Source organism: Salvelinus fontinalis, chromosome 42, assembly GCF_029448725.1.
Source record: "Salvelinus fontinalis isolate EN_2023a chromosome 42, ASM2944872v1, whole genome shotgun sequence".
In the NCBI taxonomy this organism is placed as follows: Eukaryota; Metazoa; Chordata; class Actinopteri; order Salmoniformes; family Salmonidae; genus Salvelinus; species Salvelinus fontinalis.
This window is the reverse complement of record NC_074706.1, coordinates 5326158-5348820: the sequence shown is the minus strand read 5'-3', so window position 1 is coordinate 5348820 and position 22663 is coordinate 5326158. Positions and strand designations below refer to the sequence as shown.

Genomic DNA, 22663 nt, shown 5'->3' with positions numbered 1-22663 from the left:
TAGCAGGATGGAAGGCAAAGGCAGATTTGCCACTCCTTGCCTGATCTTTACAAGGCACCCTGATCTTTTTCCGCGAAATCTCCGTTTCCTTCTCCAGCGAATGCTGGGGATCTGGGCCTGGTCGGGTGTCTGTAGTATCTCCCTCCCGTCCGACTCAATTAAGAAAAACTCGACGTCTAATCTGAGGTGAGTAATCGCAGTTCTGATGTCCAAAAGCTCTTTTCGGTCATAAGAGACGGTAGCAGCAACATTATGCAAACAACGCAAAAAAACGAACATAATAGCATGGTTGGTTAAGAGCCGATTAGACGGCAGCCATATGCATATTTATTATAGTGGAGGACTAGATGATGAATCTGGAAATGGAGAAATCTGTTGTAGTAAGTTGAGTTTCTAAGTATGTGAACGAATAGATTCTCTGTAGAGCCGATGAGGATAAATAATATTTGTCCGGTTCATATAAAGTGTACGGGGCTAAATCCCTGGAAAAGGGATTCATCACTTATCAGCAAACACACCTTTTGTAAATGTTGAGAAACATAAAATCCACACTCACCCACCAATACATACAGGAACAAACAAAATACTGTACATGTACACACACACAATTTGGAGTGTGTAACTTTCTGACAATGATTAACAGGATTCATGGGAATGAGCTGGACACTGGATAGAAGGGCTCCAAGACAAGTTTTTATTTTTTCAGAGTCTGAACCATCCAGTGAGGGGGCGGGAAGAGGGCAGGAGGGGGGGTGGGGTTAGCGTTGTGCGTTTCCTGTGTCGCAGTTTACTGTTTTTTAGAGCAAGAAAAATGGGCTTATGTAAGAGTCATGTGATTTAGACAGAAATAGTGGAGGACTGGAGGGAGCTAGACCTAGCTACAGCTGCTGCCTCTCCTCCCTTCCCTCCTCTCCTCCCTTCTCTCCTCCACTCCTCCCTTCTCTCCTCCACTCCTATCTCCTCTCCCGCCTCCCCTCCACTTTCCCCTGGCAGAGATCAGACTACACACACACTGTGCAGCTTGACACACACACACACGGTATGGTCACACATACTGTACATTGACGCACAGACATGCATACATGCACACAGAAGGCCAATGCAGCAATACTCTTGCATGCCAACACTCCCACAAACATACTCAGAAACGAGTATGCATGCAGGTACGCACGTACAGTAGGCACTCTCACACAAAAACACACATGCATGTACCAGTGGAGGCTGCTGAGGGGAGGACGGCTCCTAATAATGGCTGAACTGGAGAAAATGGAACGGCATCAAGCACCTGGAAACAATGTGTTTGATGTATTTGATACCATTCCACTGATTCCGCTCCAGTCATTACCACGAGCCCGTCCTCCCCAATTAAGGTCCCACCAACCTCTTGTGGCACGTACGCGCACCCCCACTTACGTAGACACTCAGACTTTGTCAACATCAGATGAAATGTAATGAACTAATGTCACTGTATCCTGTTTTCTGGCTGTACTCTGTGCATCTCGCTTGGCCACTTCCTGTGGCTGTGACATACCATAGTGAAGGTTTTCGGGCCATAGCTCAGGTCAGTGTGTGTGTGTGTGTGTATGACAATCACGGTGTTTGTGTGTGTGTGTTGCTTCCGTGGTGCGGCGCAGGCGCGCTGAGCTGGCCGTCCCTGGCCTGGGGAACGAATGTGTGTGTGGGTGCGTGCGTGTGGCATTCTGAGGCTGGCGGACGTGTAGAGAGGAAAAGAAGAGAGGGGTGAATAGAGGAGAGGAAGAGGAGGAGGAGGAGAAGACGTACAGTGCTGGTCCAGTGGAGCGGAAGCTGGCTCTCTGAAACAGGAGATCATTTGGTTTAGCTGTGGGCTAGGCAGGGAGGCAGAGGGGGATTCTCTGCCTGTTAGCGTCACTGTCAGAGACTGGAGCAGCCCAGGCACTAGTCAGAGAGAGAGAGCGACACACACACACACAGGCATACACACACACAACCGATGCCTCAGCCAACCACACTCTAGTGTTTAGATATAGTACCCATGTACCATACAGAGACACCATTAGTGACTATTTATAGTTCTAGTGGAATAATCCCATTTGATGTTATGAGCAGTCAATTGTAAAGCCTACGTTTCTATGGATGTAGTATTCATATCATGAGACCATACTGGCCAGTTGAGGAAGTCCTCAGACATATACAGTACATATACTGTGTGCAAGAATGGCTTAAGGTATCAATATTTCTTGGAATTTTAGGTTGTTACAGTATATTATGGAAACACTCCAATGCATTTGAGTACAGATGTAGGATCTTAATTTGAGCCAGTTTGCTAGAGCAGGAAAATAATCCCGCTAACAGGATCTGTCAACGATTATGTTGATTATAATTAATGGACATTTTTGTAGGGGTTGATAAGTTGTTCGTAAGGGAAAATCAAGTCTGAAGTGTTAAAGTCTAAATATCTTCAGAAGCATTTTTAAACATTAAGTACACAACGTTTTCCTGCAATAGGGTGATCAAATTAAGATCCTACATCTGTAAGGTATCCTATTGTCCTCCATATGTTTCAGCTTCCTGCTGTCTTGTCTCTCAGCGTTTGGCTCACTATTAAACTTCCTGTCTTCCTGTCTGTGTGTGTTAAGGCCAGCACAACTACCTGTGTGCCGGAAGGAATGACTGTATCATCGATAAGATCCGGAGGAAAAACTGTCCGGCCTGTCGAGTACGGAAGTGTCTCCAAGCCGGGATGAATCTCGGAGGTACGGAATCATAAATGCCAGACATCCTAAATCTGAAATAACACCCTATTTCAAGGGAATGTGAGCTTTCTAGGACTAAGGGCTATTATTGCTGAGCGGCCAATCAGATTCCTAGTCTGATCATAGGCAGGTTCAATGGCAGGAACCTGTGAAATATGTCGGTGCCCCGACTAGTCGTAGAACCGTAAAAACAAAGTTTAGAGCGTTAGTGTGTGGAGTCAAATTGTCGTCGAATCGGTGCTACTTTGAGACGTTCTGTATCATTACAGAATACACAGCCAAGTACAGTTTACAGGCCAGTATTAACGTGTGATACAGAGTTTGGATACTGCCAGGGAACCAAAATAGACTTGCTTATACAGCAAAAGAAGGTTTTCCGTTTTACCGCTATTGCAATATACAGAACAAATGTTTTCCTTACTGTACTTTGTCAAAGGTGGACAGTCTCCAAATCCTGATTCACTTCCTAACATACTTTCCCTCTGAAAGTTACAACGTCCCTGGAGAGAGGCAGAAAACAGTTCTGTTAGGATATCTTGAGCACTACTACATCTGACAAACAGAAATCAAAGTGCCGATAGAATATTTAATTTTAATTTTTGATTTAACCTTTAACTAGGCAAGTCAATTAAGAACAAATTCTTATTTTACAATGACGGCCTACCCCAACCACACCCTCCCCTAACCCTGACGATGCTGGGCCAATTGTGCACGGCCTTATGGAATGGTCAAAATGACACTTAGCTTCCAAAAGTCCAACAATTGCCAAACAAAGTTACGCTGAAATTCAGCTTGAATACTTGTAGCTACTTCAGTACGTACACTTTACATGCTCTCTGTCAACAGAACATTTTGAAACACCACAATGCAGAAACATCATGATAAGTTCTACTTTAAGTTGGAGTGTCATTCTCTCTTCCTCCCTACAGCGCGGAAGTCTAAGAAGCTAGGCAAGCTGAAGGGTGTGAACGAAGACTCGACCCCCACCAAGGAGGGGGGGCAGACGTGCCCTGGATCTGGAGGTGGAGGGGGGTACTTGTCCTCAGGTGAGAAGGAGCTGAGCACCAGCCCCACTAACGCCCTGGTGCCCCACGGCCCTGGAGGTGGGCTGGTGACCCCCTACCTGCCCCCGTCCATCTGCAGCGTGTTGGAGCTGATCGAGCCAGAGGTGGTGTTTGCGGGCTACGACAACACCCAGCCTGACACCACCGACCACCTGCTGTCCAGCCTCAACCAGCTGGCTGGGAAACAGATGATTCGTGTGGTCAAGTGGGCCAAAGTACTTCCAGGTTAGAGTGAGATACAGTATCTTCCTTTTTTTTCTAATTTCTTTGGTGGAGGCCAAACTCCTTCCAGGTTAGACAGACATGGGGGTTCTGGATGGGATTTGGCAGTACGGATGTAAGGAAGAGTGGGTTATCTTCCTTTCCTATACAATAATATCTTTGAAGGGACATCTGAAACAGATCAATGTCTAGAGTCAACTTGATCCCATTCCGTTCTAAATGCTTGGGGGCAGAGACATGGGTAAATCTCTTGAGTGGGCGTATTGGCTGTTAGGAGAAATCACTATCATGTATTTTATACTCCAGGGATATTTTGACATGGTGTGGTATTATTAACATTTGCGTCTTCTGAATATATTCGGCAGTAATTTTCCCGATCTCGTTAGGAAATTATTCTGCAATGCTTTAATGAGATTAGCGATAGCATCCTATTTAAAGCGAAAATGCAATCAAGATTTAAGATTTGGGTAACAGAGCTAATTTACATCCATCAGCCTTTTATAAATAATGTAAATCGAACTCGTTTACGCAAAATTTTACTTTAATATACCATTTGTTTTTTAAAGAGGTGAGTAAGTTCCTAAAAACTGTCAGTTGGTGAAATATTCAAAAGATGCCTTACAGGCTGACAGTCACCTCTTTGATGCTGTTTAATTGCTGTATTGCAAATATTTGATACCTCTTCCAGGGTGTCTGCTTGCCGTATCCGGACGTATAAATAGAAAGACACAGTAGGTGGAAACCAGCCCCTCTCTCTCCCCTTTCCCTCTCTCTCTGAGTCTCTCTCTGACTTTGAAAGTTCCACTGCATTCAGTTTACATTTGGACTTAGCTCTGCTAATAAAGCTCAGAAGCTCAACTCCAGAAGACTCGCACTAATAAGGCAGACTGCTTTGCGCTACATGGCTGCTGTAGACTATAAACAAGCCTTGTACTGTACTGGACAGTACAGTGCCACAGTACACAGGAAGCCTAGTATATGCTGTGAGCAGCATCCTGTACTGTAGTCACTGTAAACACTATTGACTTGTTGAGTGTCTTCAGTCTTCAAGCACTTTGATGGGCGACCCAAAAGTTAATATTTTAATAAGCATCTTAGACCCAGCTATAGATTCTTCCAGGGAGCACCATTGATGTACAGTAAGCCAGTTATTTGAATCAAGAGCTTTGAGTACTTTAAAAAACGCCACATGCGTAGCCAGCAATACAACCCACACACTAATTCAACAATGAATTGATACCGTGACACATCGCGGGCTTGGCAGCGGGTTGCATGGCTGATGACTGACATGCAAAGCCTGGAATTGTACTTAAGCTCTGATAAGTCACTTTCAGTTGCAGCATTCGCATCCTCGTTGGGACTATGCATTATAGAATGAGGAAGAGTTTATATGTAATGTTCTGTATAAAGTTGGAGTGAGAGATTGGCAACTTTCCCGTTAGTCTATTTAAGGGACCACATAGACAACAGGCCAATAATTAGAAGCCTTGGGAGATTTTGTGTAAAACAACACCGGGCAAATACTCTGCAGCGGTTTGTTCATGTCTGAACAAATATTGGTGCTGCTAGGCACCTTGCCATATGCGTATACAGTACACACACACACACACACGAGACAGAGAGGAAAGACTGGGTGAATGCCTCATGGGTTGTTGTACCTGTGTCTCTCTAGCTATGTCACTGGTCCTGCATTAACTACTGTACTCAATTTAAGACTCACTACCTCTCACCGTTTCCCTTCCCATCAAGCCCCGTCGATTCAATTCAATAGCCTTCATTAACAGTGGACTTCAGGGACTTTCATTGCCAAATCAAACATGCAGGAACATATCACATCAATAATGGTCCTCTCTCTCTCCCAGGTTTCCGGGGCCTGCCCATAGAGGACCAAATCACCCTGATCCAGTACTCTTGGATGTGTCTGTCCTCCTTCAGTCTCAGCTGGAGGTCCTACAAACACACCAACGGACAGATGCTCTACTTCGCTCCCGACCTCGTCTTCAACGAGTAAGTCTGTCTACCACCGACCTAGTCTCGCACGCCACACTTTACAGATATATTCAGAAAAAAAGAGTTCCGAACAAAGCCCAACGGCAAGTCCATAGTTCCTCCTACTTCTCTCAGAGTGACGACAGGCTTGAAGAAACTGCTCAGTGTCTTCTGACTGGTAGTCGGATAACCCTGCTCCCTAAAGCAAAGGCTTTTGTACCTCTAAACGGCTCCTCGATCCCCAGAGCACAGTTGATCAGAGCGGAGCGGGGAGTCAATGGGGCATGTGATACGCTCTAATATATTTGAACAGGAGGAGGAAATGTATATGGGGCAGCTGCGTATTGGAGCTGTGGTGCATGACTGGTGCATTGAAGTGGAGGGTAATGGTATGGGACCTGGACAGGGCCAGGGCAGAGGGAGAATACTGGCCCCTACAGGTGGTTGGGGAAAGTGCATCAAGCCCAGACGGAGTGTAATTGATAGTTGGCTTGTTTGATTTTGTAAAAGGACTTCAATGCAAGGTTTCCTGGCACACACACGAAAAAGACAGACAATAATGAAGTCATTACAGAGACAAAGTATGCTGGGATACAATGTCATTACATGTAAAGTAAAATGAGAAAGTTACATTCTATCATTGAACTAATTCCATCTGTGATCATGAAGTTAACTACAGTAGATGTCTTCCTAAGCGTGTGCTGCTGATACATATTCTAAGAACTCCTGAAACGCCTGTGTGTGACGCAGTTACAGTGGAACTGCCTGTCTGAATGACAGATGGTCCAGGTATTCTGGGTGACGATCCCCATGAGACGTATCCTACACCAACTTGATTTACTGCATGGCCTGGATGTCGACTGGAATGTCCACAGTGCTCTGTCACGAAAACCTGCATGTCACCCTAGTGTCCCCACTATCCCCAGTGTGTCAGTGACTGACCATGGTATCAGGCCAAGGTCCCCAGTTAGGAGGAAGGCTATAGCATGTCCCTGTAGAGATAGAGACGTATAGAGAAACTAATCTGTCTGTCACTCTATAGCGCCGAGTAGAGAAACTAACCAGTCTGTCACTCTATATCGACGAGTAAAAAAACTAACCCGTCTATCGCTCTATATCGACGAGTAGAGAAACTAACCAGTCTATCGCTCTATAGAGACGAGTAGAGAAACTAACCCGTCTATCGCTCTATATCGACGAGTAGAGAAACTAACCCGTCTATCGCTCTATATGGACGAGTAGAGAAACTAACCAGTCTGTCGGTCTATAGCGACAAGTAGAGAAACTAACCCATCTGTCGCTCTATAGCGACGAGTAGAGAAACTAACCCATCTGTTGCTCTATATCGACGAGTAGAGAAACTAACCAGTCTGTTGCTCTATAGCGATGAGTAGAGGAACTAACCAGTCTATCGCTCTATAGAGACGAGTAGAGAAACTAACCAGTCTGTTGCTCTATAGAGACAAGTAGAGAAACTAACCCATCTGTCGCTCTATAGCGACGAGTAGAGAAACTAACCCATCTGTTGCTCTATATCGACGAGTAGAGAAACTAACCAGTCTGTCGCTCTATAGAGATGAGTAGAGAAACTAACCAGTCTGTTGCTCTATAGAGACGTGTAGAGAAACTAACCCATCTGTCACTCTATAGAGACGAGTAGAGAAACTAACCAGTCTGTTGCTCTATAGCAGGGGTGTCAAACTCATTCCACGGAGGGCCTAGTGTCTGCAGGTTTTTGGTTTTTCCTTTCAATAAAGCCCTAGACAACCAGGTGTGGGCAGTTCCTAACTAATTAGTGATGTTAATTCATCAATCAAGTACAAGGGAGGAGCGAAAACCCGCAGACACTCGGCCCTCCTTGGAATGAGTTTGACACATGTGCTCTATAGAGACGAGTAAAGAAACTAACCCGTCTGTCACTCTATATCGACGAGTAGAGAAACGAACCAGTCTGTCGCTCTATAGACATTTACATTTACATTTAAGTCATTTAGCAGACGCTCTTATCCAGAGCGACTTACAAGTACTTACATTCATATTTTTATTTTTTTGTACTGGCCCCCCGTGGGAATCGAACCCACAAACCTGGCGTTGCAAGCGCCATGCTCTACCAACTGAGCCACACGGGTCCCTATAGAGACGAGTAGAGAAACTAACCCGTCTGTCGCTCTATAGAGACGAGAAGAGAAACTAACCGGTCTGTCGCTCTATAGAGACGAGTAGAGAAACTAACCAGTCTGTCGCTCTATAGAGATGTGTAGAGAAACTAACCCGTCTGTCGCTCTATAGAGACGTGTAGAGAAACTAACCAGTCTGTCGCTCTATAGAGACGTGTAGAGAAACTAACCCGTCTGTCGCTCTATAGAGACGAGTAGAGAAACTAACCCGTCTGTCGCTCTATAGAGACGAGTAGAGAAACTAACCCGCCTGTCGCTCTATAGAGACGAGTAGAGAAACTAACCAGTCTGTTGCTCTATAGAGACGAGTAGAGAAACTAACCAGTCTGTCGCTCTATAGAGACGAGTAGAGAAACTAACCAGTCTGTCGCTCTATAGAGACGTGTAGAGAAACTAACCAGTCTGTCGCTCTATAGAGACGTGTAGAGAAACTAACCAGTCTGTCGCTCTATAGAGACGAGTAGAGAAACTAACCCGTCTGTCGGGCTATAGAGACGTGTAGAGAAACTAACCCATCTGTCGCTCTATAGAGACGAGTAGAGAAACTAACCCATCTGTCACTCTATAGAGACGAGTAGAGAAACTAACCAGTCTATCGCTCTATAGAGACGTGTAGAGAAACTAACCCGTCTGTCGCGCTATAGAGACGAGTAGAGAAACTAACCAGTCTGTCGCTCTATAGAGACGTGTAGAGAAACTAACCAGTCTGTTGCTCTATAGAGACGAGTAGAGAAACTAACCAGTCTGTTGCTCTATAGAGACAAGTAGAGAAACTAACCCATCTGTCGCTCTATAGCGACGAGTAGAGAAACTAACCCATCTGTTGCTCTATATCGACGAGTAGAGAAACTAACCAGTCTGTCGCTCTATAGAGATGAGTAGAGAAACTAACCAGTCTGTTGCTCTATAGAGACGTGTAGAGAAACTAACCCATCTGTCACTCTATAGAGACGAGTAGAGAAACTAACCAGTCTGTTGCTCTATAGAGACGAGTAAAGAAACTAACCCGTCTGTCACTCTATATCGACGAGTAGAGAAACGAACCAGTCTGTCGCTCTATAGACATTTACATTTACATTTAAGTCATTTAGCAGACGCTCTTATCCAGAGCGACTTACAAGTACTTACATTCATATTTTTCTTTTTTTGTACTGGCCCCCCGTGGGAATCGAACCCACAAACCTGGCGTTGCAAGCGCCATGCTCTACCAACTGAGCCACACGGGTCCCTATAGAGACGAGTAGAGAAACTAACCCGTCTGTCGCTCTATAGAGACGAGAAGAGAAACTAACCCGTCTGTCGCTCTATAGAGACGAGTAGAGAAACTAACCAGTCTGTCGCTCTATAGAGACGTGTAGAGAAACTAACCCGTCTGTCGCTCTATAGAGACGTGTAGAGAAACTAACCAGTCTGTCGCTCTATAGAGACGTGTAGAGAAACTAACCAGTCTGTCGCTCTATAGAGACGAGTAGAGAAACTAACCCGTCTGTCGCTCTATAGAGACGAGTAGAGAAACTAACCCGTCTGTCGCTCTATAGAGACGAGTAGAGAAACTAACCAGTCTGTTGCTCTATAGAGACGAGTAGAGAAACTAACCAGTCTGTCGCTCTATAGAGACGAGTAGAGAAACTAACCAGTCTGTCGCTCTATAGAGACGTGTAGAGAAACTAACCAGTCTGTCGCTCTATAGAGACGTGTAGAGAAACTAACCCATCTGTCGCTCTATAGAGACGAGTAGAGAAACTAACCCATCTGTCACTCTATAGAGACGAGTAGAGAAACTAACCAGTCTGTCGCTCTATATCGACGAGTAGAGAAACTAACCAGTTTGTTGCTCTATAGAGATGAGTAAAGAAACTAACCCGTCTGTCACTCTATATCGACGAGTAGAGAAACTAACCAGTCTGTCGCTCTATAGAGACGAGTAGAGAAACTAACCCGTCTGTCGCTCTATAGAGACGAGTAGAGAAACTAACCCGTCTGTCGCTCTATAGAGACGAGTAGAGAAACTAACCCGTCTGTCGCTCTATAGAGACAAGGAGAGAAACTAACCCGTCTGTCACTCTATATCGACGAGTAGAGAAACTAACCAGTCTGTCGCTCTATATCGACGAGTAGAGAAACTAACCAGTCTGTTGCTCTATAGAGACGAGTAGAGAAACTAACCCGTCTGTCGCTCTATAGAGACGAGTAGAGAAACTAACCAGTCTGTCGCTCTATAGAGACGAGTAGAGAAACTAACCCGTCTGTCGCTCTATAGAGACGTGTAGAGAAACTAACCCGTCTGTCGCGCTATAGAGACGAGTAGAGAAGCTAACCAGTCTGTCGCTCTATAGAGACGTGTAGAGAAACTAACCAGTCTGTTGCTCTATAGAGACGAGTAGAGAAACTAACCAGTCTGTCGCTCTATAGAGACGAGTAGAGAAACTAACCCGTCTGTCGCTCTATAGAAACGAGTAGAGAAACTAACCCGTCTGTCGGCCTATAGAGACGAGTAGAGAAACTAACCAGTCTGTTGCTCTATAGAGACGAGTAGAGAAACTAACCCGTCTGTCGCTCTATAGAGATGTGTAGAGAAACTAACCTGTCTGTCGCTCTATAGAGACCAGTAGAGAAACTAACCCGTCTGTCGCTCTATAGAAACGAGTAGAGAAACTAACCTGTCTGTCGCTCTATAGAGACGAGTAGAGAAACTAACCTGTCTGTCGCTCTATAGAGACGAGTAGAGGAACTAACCCGTCTGTCGCTCTATAGAGACGAGTAGAGAAACTAACCCGTCTGTCGCTCTATAGAGACGTGTAGAGAAACTAACCAGTCTGTTGCTCTATAGAGACGAGTAGAGAAACTAACCAGTCTGTTGCTCTATAGAGACGAGTAGAGAAACTAACCAGTCTGTTGCTCTATAGAGACGAGTAGAGAAACTAACCAGTCTGTCGCTCTATAGAGACGAGTAGAGAAACTAACCAGTCTGTCGCTCTATAGAGACGTGTAGAGAAACTAACCCGTCTGTCGCTCTATAGAGACGAGTAGAGAAACTAACCAGTCTGTCGCTCTATAGAGACGAGTAGAGAAACTAACCAGTCTGTTGCTCTATAGAGACGAGTAGAGAAACTAACCCGTCTGTCGCTCTATAGAGATGAGTAGAGAAACTAACCTGTCTGTCGCTCTATAGAGACGAGTAGAGAAACTAACCCGTCTGTCGCTCTATAGAGATGAGTAGAGAAACTAACCTGTCTGTCGCTCTATAGAGATGTGTAGAGAAACTAACCCGTCTGTCGCTCTATAGAGACGAGTAGAGAAACTAACCCGTCTGTCGCTCTATAGAAATGAGTAGAGAAACTAACCTGTCTGTCGCTCTATAGAGACGAGTAGAGAAACTAACCTGTCTGTCGCTCTATAGAGACGAGTAGAGGAACTAACCCGTCTGTCGCTCTATAGAGACGAGTAGAGAAACTAACCCGTCTGTCGCTCTATAGAGACGTGTAGAGAAACTAACCAGTCTGTTGCTCTATAGAGACGAGTAGAGAAACTAACCAGTCTGTTGCTCTATAGAGACGAGTAGAGAAACTAACCAGTCTGTTGCTCTATAGAGACGAGTAGAGAAACTAACCAGTCTGTCGCTCTATAGAGACGAGTAGAGAAACTAACCAGTCTGTCGCTCTATAGAGACGTGTAGAGAAACTAACCCGTCTGTCGCTCTATAGAGACGAGTAGAGAAACTAACCAGTCTGTCGCTCTATAGAGACGTGTAGAGAAACTAACCAGTCTGTCGCTCTATAGAGACGAGTAGGGAAACTAACCAGTCTGTTGCTCTATAGAGACGAGTAGAGAAACTAACCCGTCTGTCGCTCTATAGAGATGAGTAGAGAAACTAACCTGTCTGTCGCTCTATAGAGACGAGTAGAGAAACTAACCCGTCTGTCGCTCTATAGAGATGAGTAGAGAAACTAACCTGTCTGTCGCTCTATAGAGACGAGTAGAGGAACTAACCCGTCTGTCGCTCTATAGAGACGAGTAGAGAAACTAACCCGTCTGTCGCTCTATAGAGACGAGTAGAGAAACTAACCCGTCTGTCGCTCTATAGAGACGAGTAGAGAAACTAACCAGTCTGTCGGCCTATAGAGACGAGTTGAGAAACTAACCAGTCTGTCGCTCTATATCGATGAGTAGAGAAACTAACCCGTCTGTCGCTCTATAGAGACGAGTAGAGAAACTAACCAGTCTGTCGCTCTATAGAGACGAGTAGAGAAACTAACCAGTCTGTCGGCCTATAGAGACGTGTAGAGAAACTAACCCGTCTGTCGCTCTATAGAGACGAGTAGAGAAACTAACCCGTCTGTCACTCTATATCGATGAGTAGAGAAACTAACCCTTCTGTCACTCTATATCGATGAGTAGAGAAACTAACCTGTCTGTCGGCCTATAGAGACGTATAGAGTAGAGAAACTAACCTGTCTGTCGCTCTATAGAGACGAGTAGAGGAACTAACCCGTCTGTCGCTCTATAGAGACGAGTAGAGAAACTAACCCGTCTGTCGCTCTATAGAGACGTGTAGAGAAACTAACCAGTCTGTTGCTCTATAGAGACGAGTAGAGAAACTAACCAGTCTGTCGCTCTATAGAGACGTGTAGAGAAACTAACCCGTCTGTCGCTCTATAGAGACGAGTAGAGAAACTAACCAGTCTGTCGCTCTATAGAGACGTGTAGAGAAACTAACCAGTCTGTCGCTCTATAGAGACGAGTAGAGAAACTAACCAGTCTGTTGCTCTATAGAGACGAGTAGAGAAACTAACCCGTCTGTCGCTCTATAGAGATGAGTAGAGAAACTAACCTGTCTGTCGCTCTATAGAGACGAGTAGAGAAACTAACCCGTCTGTCGCTCTATAGAGACGAGTAGAGAAACTAACCAGTCTGTCGCTCTATAGAGACGTGTAGAGAAACTAACCCGTCTGTCGCTCTATAGAGACGAGTAGAGAAACTAACCAGTCTGTCGCTCTATAGAGACGTGTAGAGAAACTAACCAGTCTGTCGCTCTATAGAGACGAGTAGAGAAACTAACCAGTCTGTTGCTCTATAGAGACGAGTAGAGAAACTAACCCGTCTGTCGCTCTATAGAGATGAGTAGAGAAACTAACCTGTCTGTCGCTCTATAGAGACGAGTAGAGAAACTAACCCGTCTGTCGCTCTATAGAGATGAGTAGAGAAACTAACCTGTCTGTCGCTCTATAGAGACGAGTAGAGGAACTAACCCGTCTGTCGCTCTATAGAGACGAGTAGAGAAACTAACCCGTCTGTCGCTCTATAGAGACGAGTAGAGAAACTAACCCGTCTGTCGCTCTATAGAGACGAGTAGAGAAACTAACCAGTCTGTCGGCCTATAGAGACGAGTTGAGAAACTAACCAGTCTGTCGCTCTATATCGATGAGTAGAGAAACTAACCCGTCTGTCGCTCTATAGAGACGAGTAGAGAAACTAACCAGTCTGTCGCTCTATAGAGACGAGTAGAGAAACTAACCAGTCTGTCGCTCTATAGAGACGTGTAGAGAAACTAACCAGTCTGTCGCTCTATAGAGACGAGTAGAGAAACTAACCCGTCTGTCACTCTATATCGATGAGTAGAGAAACTAACCCGTCTGTCACTCTATATCGATGAGTAGAGAAACTAACCTGTCTGTCGGCCTATAGAGACGTATAGAGTAGAGAAACTAACCTGTCTATCGGCCTATAGAGACGTGTAGAGCAGAGAAACTAACCTGTCTATCGCTCTATAGAGACATATAGAGTAGAGAAGCTACTCTGTCGCTCGATCCGTCTATCGGCCTACTTTTCTGTCTGGCTGTTTATCTTTGTCTTATGGTCTGCCCTTCTGTTTGTCTGCCAGTCAGTTAACAGCATCAGTATATCAAACAATCCATACTTTTTCCACATTTGTTCATCTAGTCCTCGAGGAGGAAGCAGTTTGTTCATCTCTAGTCCTCGAGGAGGAAGCAGTTTGTTCATCTCTAGTCCTCGAGGAGGAAGCAGTTTATTCATCTCTAGTCCTCGAGGAAGCAGTTTGTTAACTGTATGGTTTCCATGGCTCCTTAGTGACTTCCTTGTCTTGACATTGTTTAATGAATTGATTGGCTGGAGCTGGATAGTCCGCCCACTTGGATTTTTCGTCCTAATTTAGTTAGGTCTACTGATTGAGAGAGAACAAAAAAAAGACAAATGTGCTCTTGATGTCAAAGACAAATACATCTAAATTAAAGAGCAACTGCCTTCAAAAAGCAACGAATCCCTTTGAAAACTATGTGGCATCGATATGAGTCAGAAACGGTTATTCTAGTGTCTAAATTGTCTACAATGTGTAAATATGATAATTTTGGTCATAAAGTCAGTCTCGTCTTAAATGGAGTTTGGAACATCTGTGCGTCACAACATGTAAATGAAGGTTGGGTGTTGATTTGGCGATTTGTCCATTTTCCCACTAACATGGGGTGAACAGCTGCAGTGATTGCTGTCTATCCAATAGCATAGACAGTGAGACAGACCTACCCAGCAACTCCGACTTTGTTCACATAAGACAACACATCACACATTATTTACTTGAGAAATACTGCACCAAATACCTTAGTTAGATGTAAAATTGCACTACTAAAACATCATTGGCATAAACGTAAAAATGTATGAAAGATTTCTTGAGTTCTTAGATTTATTCTGGGGATTATGAGGAAATTAAATAGGCTTCTGCGTCTACAGTGTCTCATGGGGGACAAACGTCATTAACCAAATGCAGAATTGGTCAGGAACACACTTCCAAGACTGAAATCTCATCTTTCTAATGAGCAACAGAAAAAACACACATGCCAATCTGTGTTCAGTGTTTCTTTAAACTTAATTTATGCATTAATGTTTGATAATAGCTTGCAATAGCTCTATTAAAACGATTGTTCCAACCTTTGGGCCTGTAGTGGGTGCATCTAGACCTAAACTGTAGCGATTGACAGAGGAGAAGGGTCAAGAAGGTCATGCAAAGTTCCGTCTCGACCCAAGAGGACAGAAGATAACGAGGTATAAACAAGACTCTGAAAGACGTTTGCCAATAATATCCAGTGACCCCAAGAAAAACAACTCCCAATACAAACTGTATTTTAAGTGGGGGTTATACAGTTGTAGTTGCTTTGTCTATCAGGGATATTCACATTAGTGAAGTGAGTCGGACTTTTTACATTTTTTAAGTCCTCGCTCTTGCTTCCTGAATCTCTCTCCATGGCAACGGTGAGAGCCAGCAGAGAGAAAAACCAGGGGCAGTGGGTTTCTTCTCATTTTGGGCAATGATTCAGCAAAATTGATTTCAGACAAAATATGTAGAGACTTTTTATACTCAGACCCAAGGTTCTCCAAATAATAAAATGCAGTTTGCAGAACTCCAACACAATGCTACTTCTAAAACACATACATTTTTCATATGTTCTTAAGTTAGTCAGATAAAGTCAGAGACAGAAAGAGAACGAGACACTCAGCTAAACCAAGCCTCATGCAGCCAGATGTACATCGTATACAGTACACTAATTGGAGTAATTAGTATTTTAAACCTGCTTTATGCTTATAATGAGAACATATGCATCAATTCTCCCTTGTTGCTGCAAACCTGTTTCAGAATGTTAAGACTGGTTCTATCCACAGAGCAGAATCTCCCTCCTCTGTCCTAGTGTTACGATGCGGTTTCTGCAGTAGTATCACATGAGCTGCATCCCAAATCGCACCCTAGCCCCATAGGGCTCTGGTCAGAAGTAGTGCACTAAATAGGGCATGGGGTGCAATTTGCTATGCAGCCCTATGGTGAAGTCCCTTTCAAATGGAGCCACACCGCTTGCATTTGATTATTCGAGTCTCGACATGATGGGTGATTTAAAGTGGAGAAGGTGGCTTCCAAAACACATAATTCCCTGGGATTTGCGGCATCTGCATAACACATAGCACATTTCTCATTGGCTCTCCCTCTCCATCCGACCCAACCTACTCTACCGTCCCTCAGCCCCGTTGTTGTTGGTTGCCGTTTCTGCACGTTGACAGGATTGAGATCAACTTCTCTGATATGGTGTGTGAGTGACTATGCTTAGGACGGAGTGTGTATGCTAGTGTATGTGTGTGTTTTCAGGTACCATGACTGGGGTGATGCAGTAAGTCTTTCCCAGCCTTTACACAGCGTACTGAAGCAGCTAAATCATCTGCATTGTGTTACTGTGTGTGCAGTGCTCTGCACTCTAGAGGAATTTGGCTCTCAACTCATCCCATCAAGTAGAATAACCATGTGGAAAGATGTTCCAAAGGGTTGAGGCGCAGTAGTATGTGTGTGTGTGTGTGTGTGTAGGGGGGAGGATACAAATATGTTGCATGTTATCATGAGGTGGATGGTGGGAAATGTACATATAAGAGTTTACATGGATGATTCACAGTGTTTTGGGGATGTTGGCTGTATTTCATGGACATCTGAGATTAGTTTGGCTGGATACAATACAGTCAATGCTAATGCGAGCTTACTGAGCCATCCCACTTGACACAGACGTCAATTCAACGTCTATTCCACATTGGTTCAACGGAATTTCATTGAACTGACGTGGAATGCACTCAAACAGTTGTTTTTAGGAGGTAAACTTACAGCACTGTATAGTGAGAGCAAGAACCAATAGGCCTCAGGCACTGACCAACCATCCTTTCTCCCCCCTTTCCCACAGGGACCGCATGCAGCAGTCAGCCATGTACGACCTGTGTCTGGGCATGAGGCAGGTGAGCCAGGAGTTTGTCAGGCTGCAGCTCACCTACCAAGAGTTCCTCTCCATGAAAGTGTTGCTGCTGCTCAGCACAGGTAAGTCAGCTGAAGGTGTGTGGAAGGGGGGAGTGTGAGTTCCTTTGCCAGAAAAACATCCAACTCTAAGTGAGTGTGTGCATGCAGCAGTGCGTTGTGTGTGTGTGTGTGTGTGTTAACAGCTAGCTGCAGTGAGGTAGTGTGCATCAGCCACATGTCAGTATACAAGCAGGTTGACAGAGTAAATAACAGGTACATCACTTGTCATTTGTTTGCTGAGCTTAGAGTTGGAACACAAACAGGAACAACAATAATAACAGGTATACATACAGGGTCATGTCTATAATAAGCTGGAGTAGTACACATTCTAGGTATGCACGGCAAGCGGGATTGGGTGACACTACAGGATGCAACGATTATGCAACGATTATGCTATACCCCTGGCATGCAACCTGTCATGACACTAATGTGCCAGAGAGAAAGAGAAGAGAGAGGGCAATCGATGGAGAGAGAGAGCGGTAAAATAGTGAGAAAGTACACAGAGAGAGAAGAATCTCAGTGTGAGAGAGGGATTTACATTTTAGGCGTTTAGCAGACGCTCTTATCCAGAGCGATTTACAGTAGGGAGTGCACACATTTTTGTACTGGTCCCCCGCGGGAATCGAACCCATAACCCTGCCATCGCAAGCGCCATGCTCTAACAACTGAGCCACACGGGACATAAAGAAAGTGAGACCCCCATATTGTTTCACCATATGGCAACTGAGGACAAGGTTCTTGTTGGCATCCAGCAGTAAATGCAGTCGGGGCAGAGCAGGCAGGCAGAGCTACAGGAGGGCAAGGCTACATAGGCCAGTTATGGGAGCTATTTTGGGGGGCCAGGCTTCAGCCCTCTGCTCTGCTTTGAACTGCTGCCGTGCGGATTTGTAGGAATGTTTATTAGACTTGTCAGGCAGGCAGGGCCTCCGTTCGGAGGATGCTGGGTAGTCTCACGTGGAGCCAGAGGCAGCACTACTCAGCTTTCCATGGATTTCTGACTGATTGATAATGGAAGCCTGGCTAGGAGTGTTGTTAGAGCAAATAGAGCGGAAAATGACAAACTATTAAAGGGATGCTTTGGGATTTTGACAATGAAGCCATTTATCTACTTCTGCAGTCGGATAAACTCATGGATTTACATTTGTACGTCTCTGCATCCAGAGGAAGTTAGAGGTAGTTTCGCGAGCCAGTGCTAACTGGCGTTAGCAATTGCGCCAATGCTAGTTAGCAACTCCCTTCAAACTGCATGGAGAGACAAACATTGTATCCACGAGTTCATCTGGCTTTGGGGAAGTAAATACAGGGCTTCATTACAACAACAAAACATTGCAGCACCTCCACCCTCAAACTACTTCCCCGCAGCTATGACCCCTTTAATACAAAATTACGTTATCGACACCTAATTTAGTTGCATATTGCTTTATCTACCTGCAAGGGGCGGCAGGTAGCCTCGAGGTTAGAGCGTTGGGCCAGTAGCCCAAAGGCTGCTGGTTTGAATATTGGAGCCGACAAGGTAAAACATTTTATAATAATCTGTTGATGAGCGCTTGAGCAAGGCACTTAACCCTAATTGCTCCAGCAACACTGGCCATGACCCCACTCAGGGGATATGCATTAAAAAACAATAATAAAAAAATATAAAAAATGTGTACCTTAAATGAAAATGAGATCAATCAATGACATAACACACTTGTGTAATTTGAATGAAATTAGATTTTAGTCCCTAAATTCTAAGCATTCCCAAAGGGCATTGACACTGGCCTGATATAACCTGAGTGTCAGTAAATTAATCTGAAAGCAGGAGTGCTGTTGGAGTGGAAGTGGGACGGTGGGGAGAGGATGGATGGAATGAGAGAGAGAGAGAGAGAGGGATAGAAAAACTGACAGCACGAGAGAGCAGGGAGAGAGAGAGAGTAAGATGGAGGAAGAGGTAGAAAGAGAGTGAGAGAGAGAAACAGCCCAGAAAGAACGAGAGAGCTCTCTGGTCCGTCTGTTGTTGCTGCCTCTTCCCTCCTCATCCTCTAGAGCCTCCAAAGAGCCCTGCTGTACTTAATAAAGCCCAGTCAAGCACTGGGCAGCACTCCAAAACCTGCTGTTTTTCTCCTACTTCCTTCAAACATGGCCCAAATGGAGAGAGAGAGAGAGAGAGAGCGCTGTGGTATCTGACTGGTCTTATGTGGCTGCATGAATCTGTCAGAATAGTGTTTTAGTAGTGTGTCAGAGATTGCATCCTACTATAGGTCTTCTTGTGGATGATGATAGAGGTTCTCATTTCAGCATTTCAATCCTTCTATACTGAAGTTACTATGAATTTTATGTTGTTTACTTTTTAGGTTTGTAAAAGGACATTTCATCCTCTTTTAATATTTGGTGCGAACAGTGAAATTAGATCTGATACTTTCGAGACAGAGAAAACATTTCCAGCTACCACCTCCCTCCATATTCTCGAGCACAGACTGTCACCAACTAATGAAGAGAGATAAGGATAATGTGTGTGTGTGTGATGAGTTATTGTGGAAAGGTGTTTACCGAGAAGTAATTGTGTTTGGAGCTGTTTTTTGTCTTTGACCTTGGTTAAGGGTTCACTTGCCCTGCAGTGTCTCATGAGACCCTGTAGAATGGGTGTGATCTGATGAAAACAGATGAACCCTTCGGCTCCACAGTGATAATGTATGGAAACATTATCCTTTAAACAATACTCCGTAATAGAACGCCCCCTAATACATATTGTGGTGGATGATTTGGTCATGAAACGGTTTCTAAACTTGACATGCATTAGCCTCGCTCGCTAGCTAGGTGCTACACTAATGGTAGATAACGTGAGTTACCCCACATAAAGTAGTGTTCTAAAACTAATAAAAAAAAGCACTATAATCATGATATAAACCATAATACATTATAATCTGATATATTTGTCAGATAGATAATAATCCTTTGAGTGTTATTCATTAGGGGGGCTGTTTTTGACATTGTTTTATTAAAAGTTTCCGGTGCGACAGGATGCTATATCTTTCTGGATTAGGTTTTATCTAGGAGGATAACAGTCTACAAGCATATTTGTATGGCAGTCTTTATTTATTGAAATACCCTACATTTCCCTTTGTAAGCCGGTACATCATGGCTTGAATCAAGGCCAAGTCACACAGTCAGTGAGGTATGAGCTGGTAAGACTAAAGCAGGAAGCTACATGTCTACCATGTCATGTGTGTTTAACGATTGGGAAAATATCCTATGACACCCAATATAATATATAGGCTATGTACAGAACATATCAGGAGGCAGAAGCAATGCAAGTATTTCTAGCTTGTGGAAAAAAAGAACAGGGTTCAACAGGTTGCAATCCTGGGTCATATTCATTAGGGAGCACCGTAGCAAAAGGTTTTGCAATGGAAAATGAAAACAAGTTCAGGTATAGATAGTCCCTCCCTATTTCAGACAGTTTTCTTCCATTTGGTGCTTATTATTATTTATTAAACCCGGGCTGCTTAAGAAATATGGATGTGCGTGCGTGAGTGTGAAATACGGCCTGGTTGACATCTAGGTTGGGTACCTGCGTTGAGTAATTGCCCCACTTTCTGCCGGCCACGCCCCTAAATGACACGTTCTGCCGGCCACGCCCCTAAATGACACTTTCTACTGGCCAAGCCCCTAAATGACACTTTCTGCCGGCCACGCCCCAAAATGACACTTTCTGCCGGCCACGCCCCTAAATGACACTGCCGGCCACGCCCCTAAATGACACTTTCTGCCGGCCACGCCCCTAAATGACACTGCCGGCCACGCCCCTAAATGACACTGCCGGCCACGCCCCTAAATGACACTGCCGGCCACGCCCCTAAATGACACTGCCGGCCACGCCCCTAAATGACACTTTCTGCCGGCCACGCCCCTAAATGACACTTTCTGGCGGCCACGACCCTAAATGACACTTTCTGCCGGCTACGCACCTAAATTACACTTTGCCGGCCACGCCCCTAAATAACACACTTTCTGCTGGCCCTAGACACTAAATGCAGCTGAATTAAATTAGGGTCAGTGGGGCGAAAACAAAGGGCCCAAATGTGTCACTGGTTTTAGCATGTTCCTGTTAATAAGGGCCACAACACAAGCCGCGAAACAGAAAGAACAGAATCCCTCTCTCTCTCGTCTTGATGCTTTTCCAGAGAGCTCTCGTTATTGCTTTGTCGTTTTTTTGCTCTTGGTCTCTGCTACGTTCTAGGCTAGGTTTGTGTGTGTGTGTGTCGTGCCTGCGTACGTATGACTCTGAGCATTGCCATTCGCTGAGCGATTTCCTCCAATATGCAATGCTAACTGACAGGCTCAAGTCCTACTCTTGCCTGTGTGTTCTAAGAAACAAAAAGTCCTGTCAACTGTATTTTCTCACATGGCTCTCAGCATCAACAGGTGTGTGTTTCTGTCTGCCACATGTTGGTTTGGGTTAAGTCTTCAAATGCAAAGCTTCAAACTAGGCTAACTAAACATAAAATCAAGTGTATTTGTCATATGTACATGACACACATGGTGTACACAGTACAATTAAATGTTTACATGCAGGTGCACCACATTTACTACAGACAGAGTATAGTACAGATGTAGGATCTTAATTTGAGCCAGTTTGCTACAGCAGGAAAAATAATCCTACAGCAACAGGAAGTGTGAATTATAATGAATGGACATTGTTGCAGGTCAGGCAACAGAGCAAATCAGTTGGATGGGCATTTGATTTCTAAAAATGGGCCGTTTTTTTCCAGGAATTGTGTTATTGGGTGTTATAGTAAAGACCACAGGCAGCTCATAGTTTCAAGTTTGGGGAAGTTTACAATTTATCCTACCATTTCTACCGATCTACGTTCCAGTTAAGGATTATATTTTATATAAAAATATTTGTGGAACAGCTTCATTTCAATAACGTTTTCGTTTCTCAAAATTATTGTTCACGTTGTTAATCATAAAAATCTGAATCAAATTAAATAAAATCTAAAAGTTTAAATTCAACTAATGCAAGAGCACCAGCCTTTGCCACAATATGAACACAGTGATACACCGTGATCCTTTGGCAGCTAAAGACATTAGTGCATGTTACTCAGAGGTAGCCTATAGGCCAATGCAGCAGTAGGCCTATAACTTCCATCGTCAACTAAGTAAAATACATAGGCCTAAAGCCAACTAATAAATAAGCCTGATGAAAATTCAGGTTCTGTCAATTGTATTAATCTCTATACTACGCCTGTCTGCCTCCCTTTCTACCTGTCTTGACTTGAGCGATCGCTAGTAAAGTGCAATATTGTATCAACTCAGCAGGTTGGCGTGCTCGTGCGTGCGCGCTCCCTCAACCACCCACATCCGCATTGCTCACATGGAGCCCTCCAAACAAAAGACAAAAAAAGTGTCAAAACTCCTAAATTATGGTTATTACATTAACAAACTGATTTCTCTGCAAACAACGTTTCCACTCTTAGAATAAGAAGAGTAAATGTTTGTAATACATTAACAGAAATGAATGTAGCCAGATGACAGGGATGAACGGTACATTTTGTAGACCTACTCGTTACATATGTAATGGTGAATTGATTAAAAATTGAATCAAAGGGAAAACAATTCACACAATGAAACAATGAATGTGCAGCAGACAGCGGAGCACATTCT

The 22663-nt window shown here is 44.3% G+C and overlaps 1 protein-coding gene across 3 annotated transcripts in view; it reads left to right on the top strand.

The window, feature by feature from the left end:
* Window positions 1-22663, top strand: part of LOC129840935 (mineralocorticoid receptor-like) — a 100360-nt gene that overhangs the window by 66985 nt on the left and 10712 nt on the right. For all 3 annotated transcript variants that reach the window (XM_055908982.1, XM_055908983.1, XM_055908981.1), the window contains exons 4-7: window positions 2619-2735; window positions 3665-4024; window positions 5884-6028; window positions 16908-17038. In XM_055908982.1, coding sequence (XP_055764957.1) covers window positions 2619-2735; window positions 3665-4024; window positions 5884-6028; window positions 16908-17038 — 753 coding nt within the window. The remainder of the gene's footprint in view (window positions 1-2618; window positions 2736-3664; window positions 4025-5883; window positions 6029-16907; window positions 17039-22663) is intronic.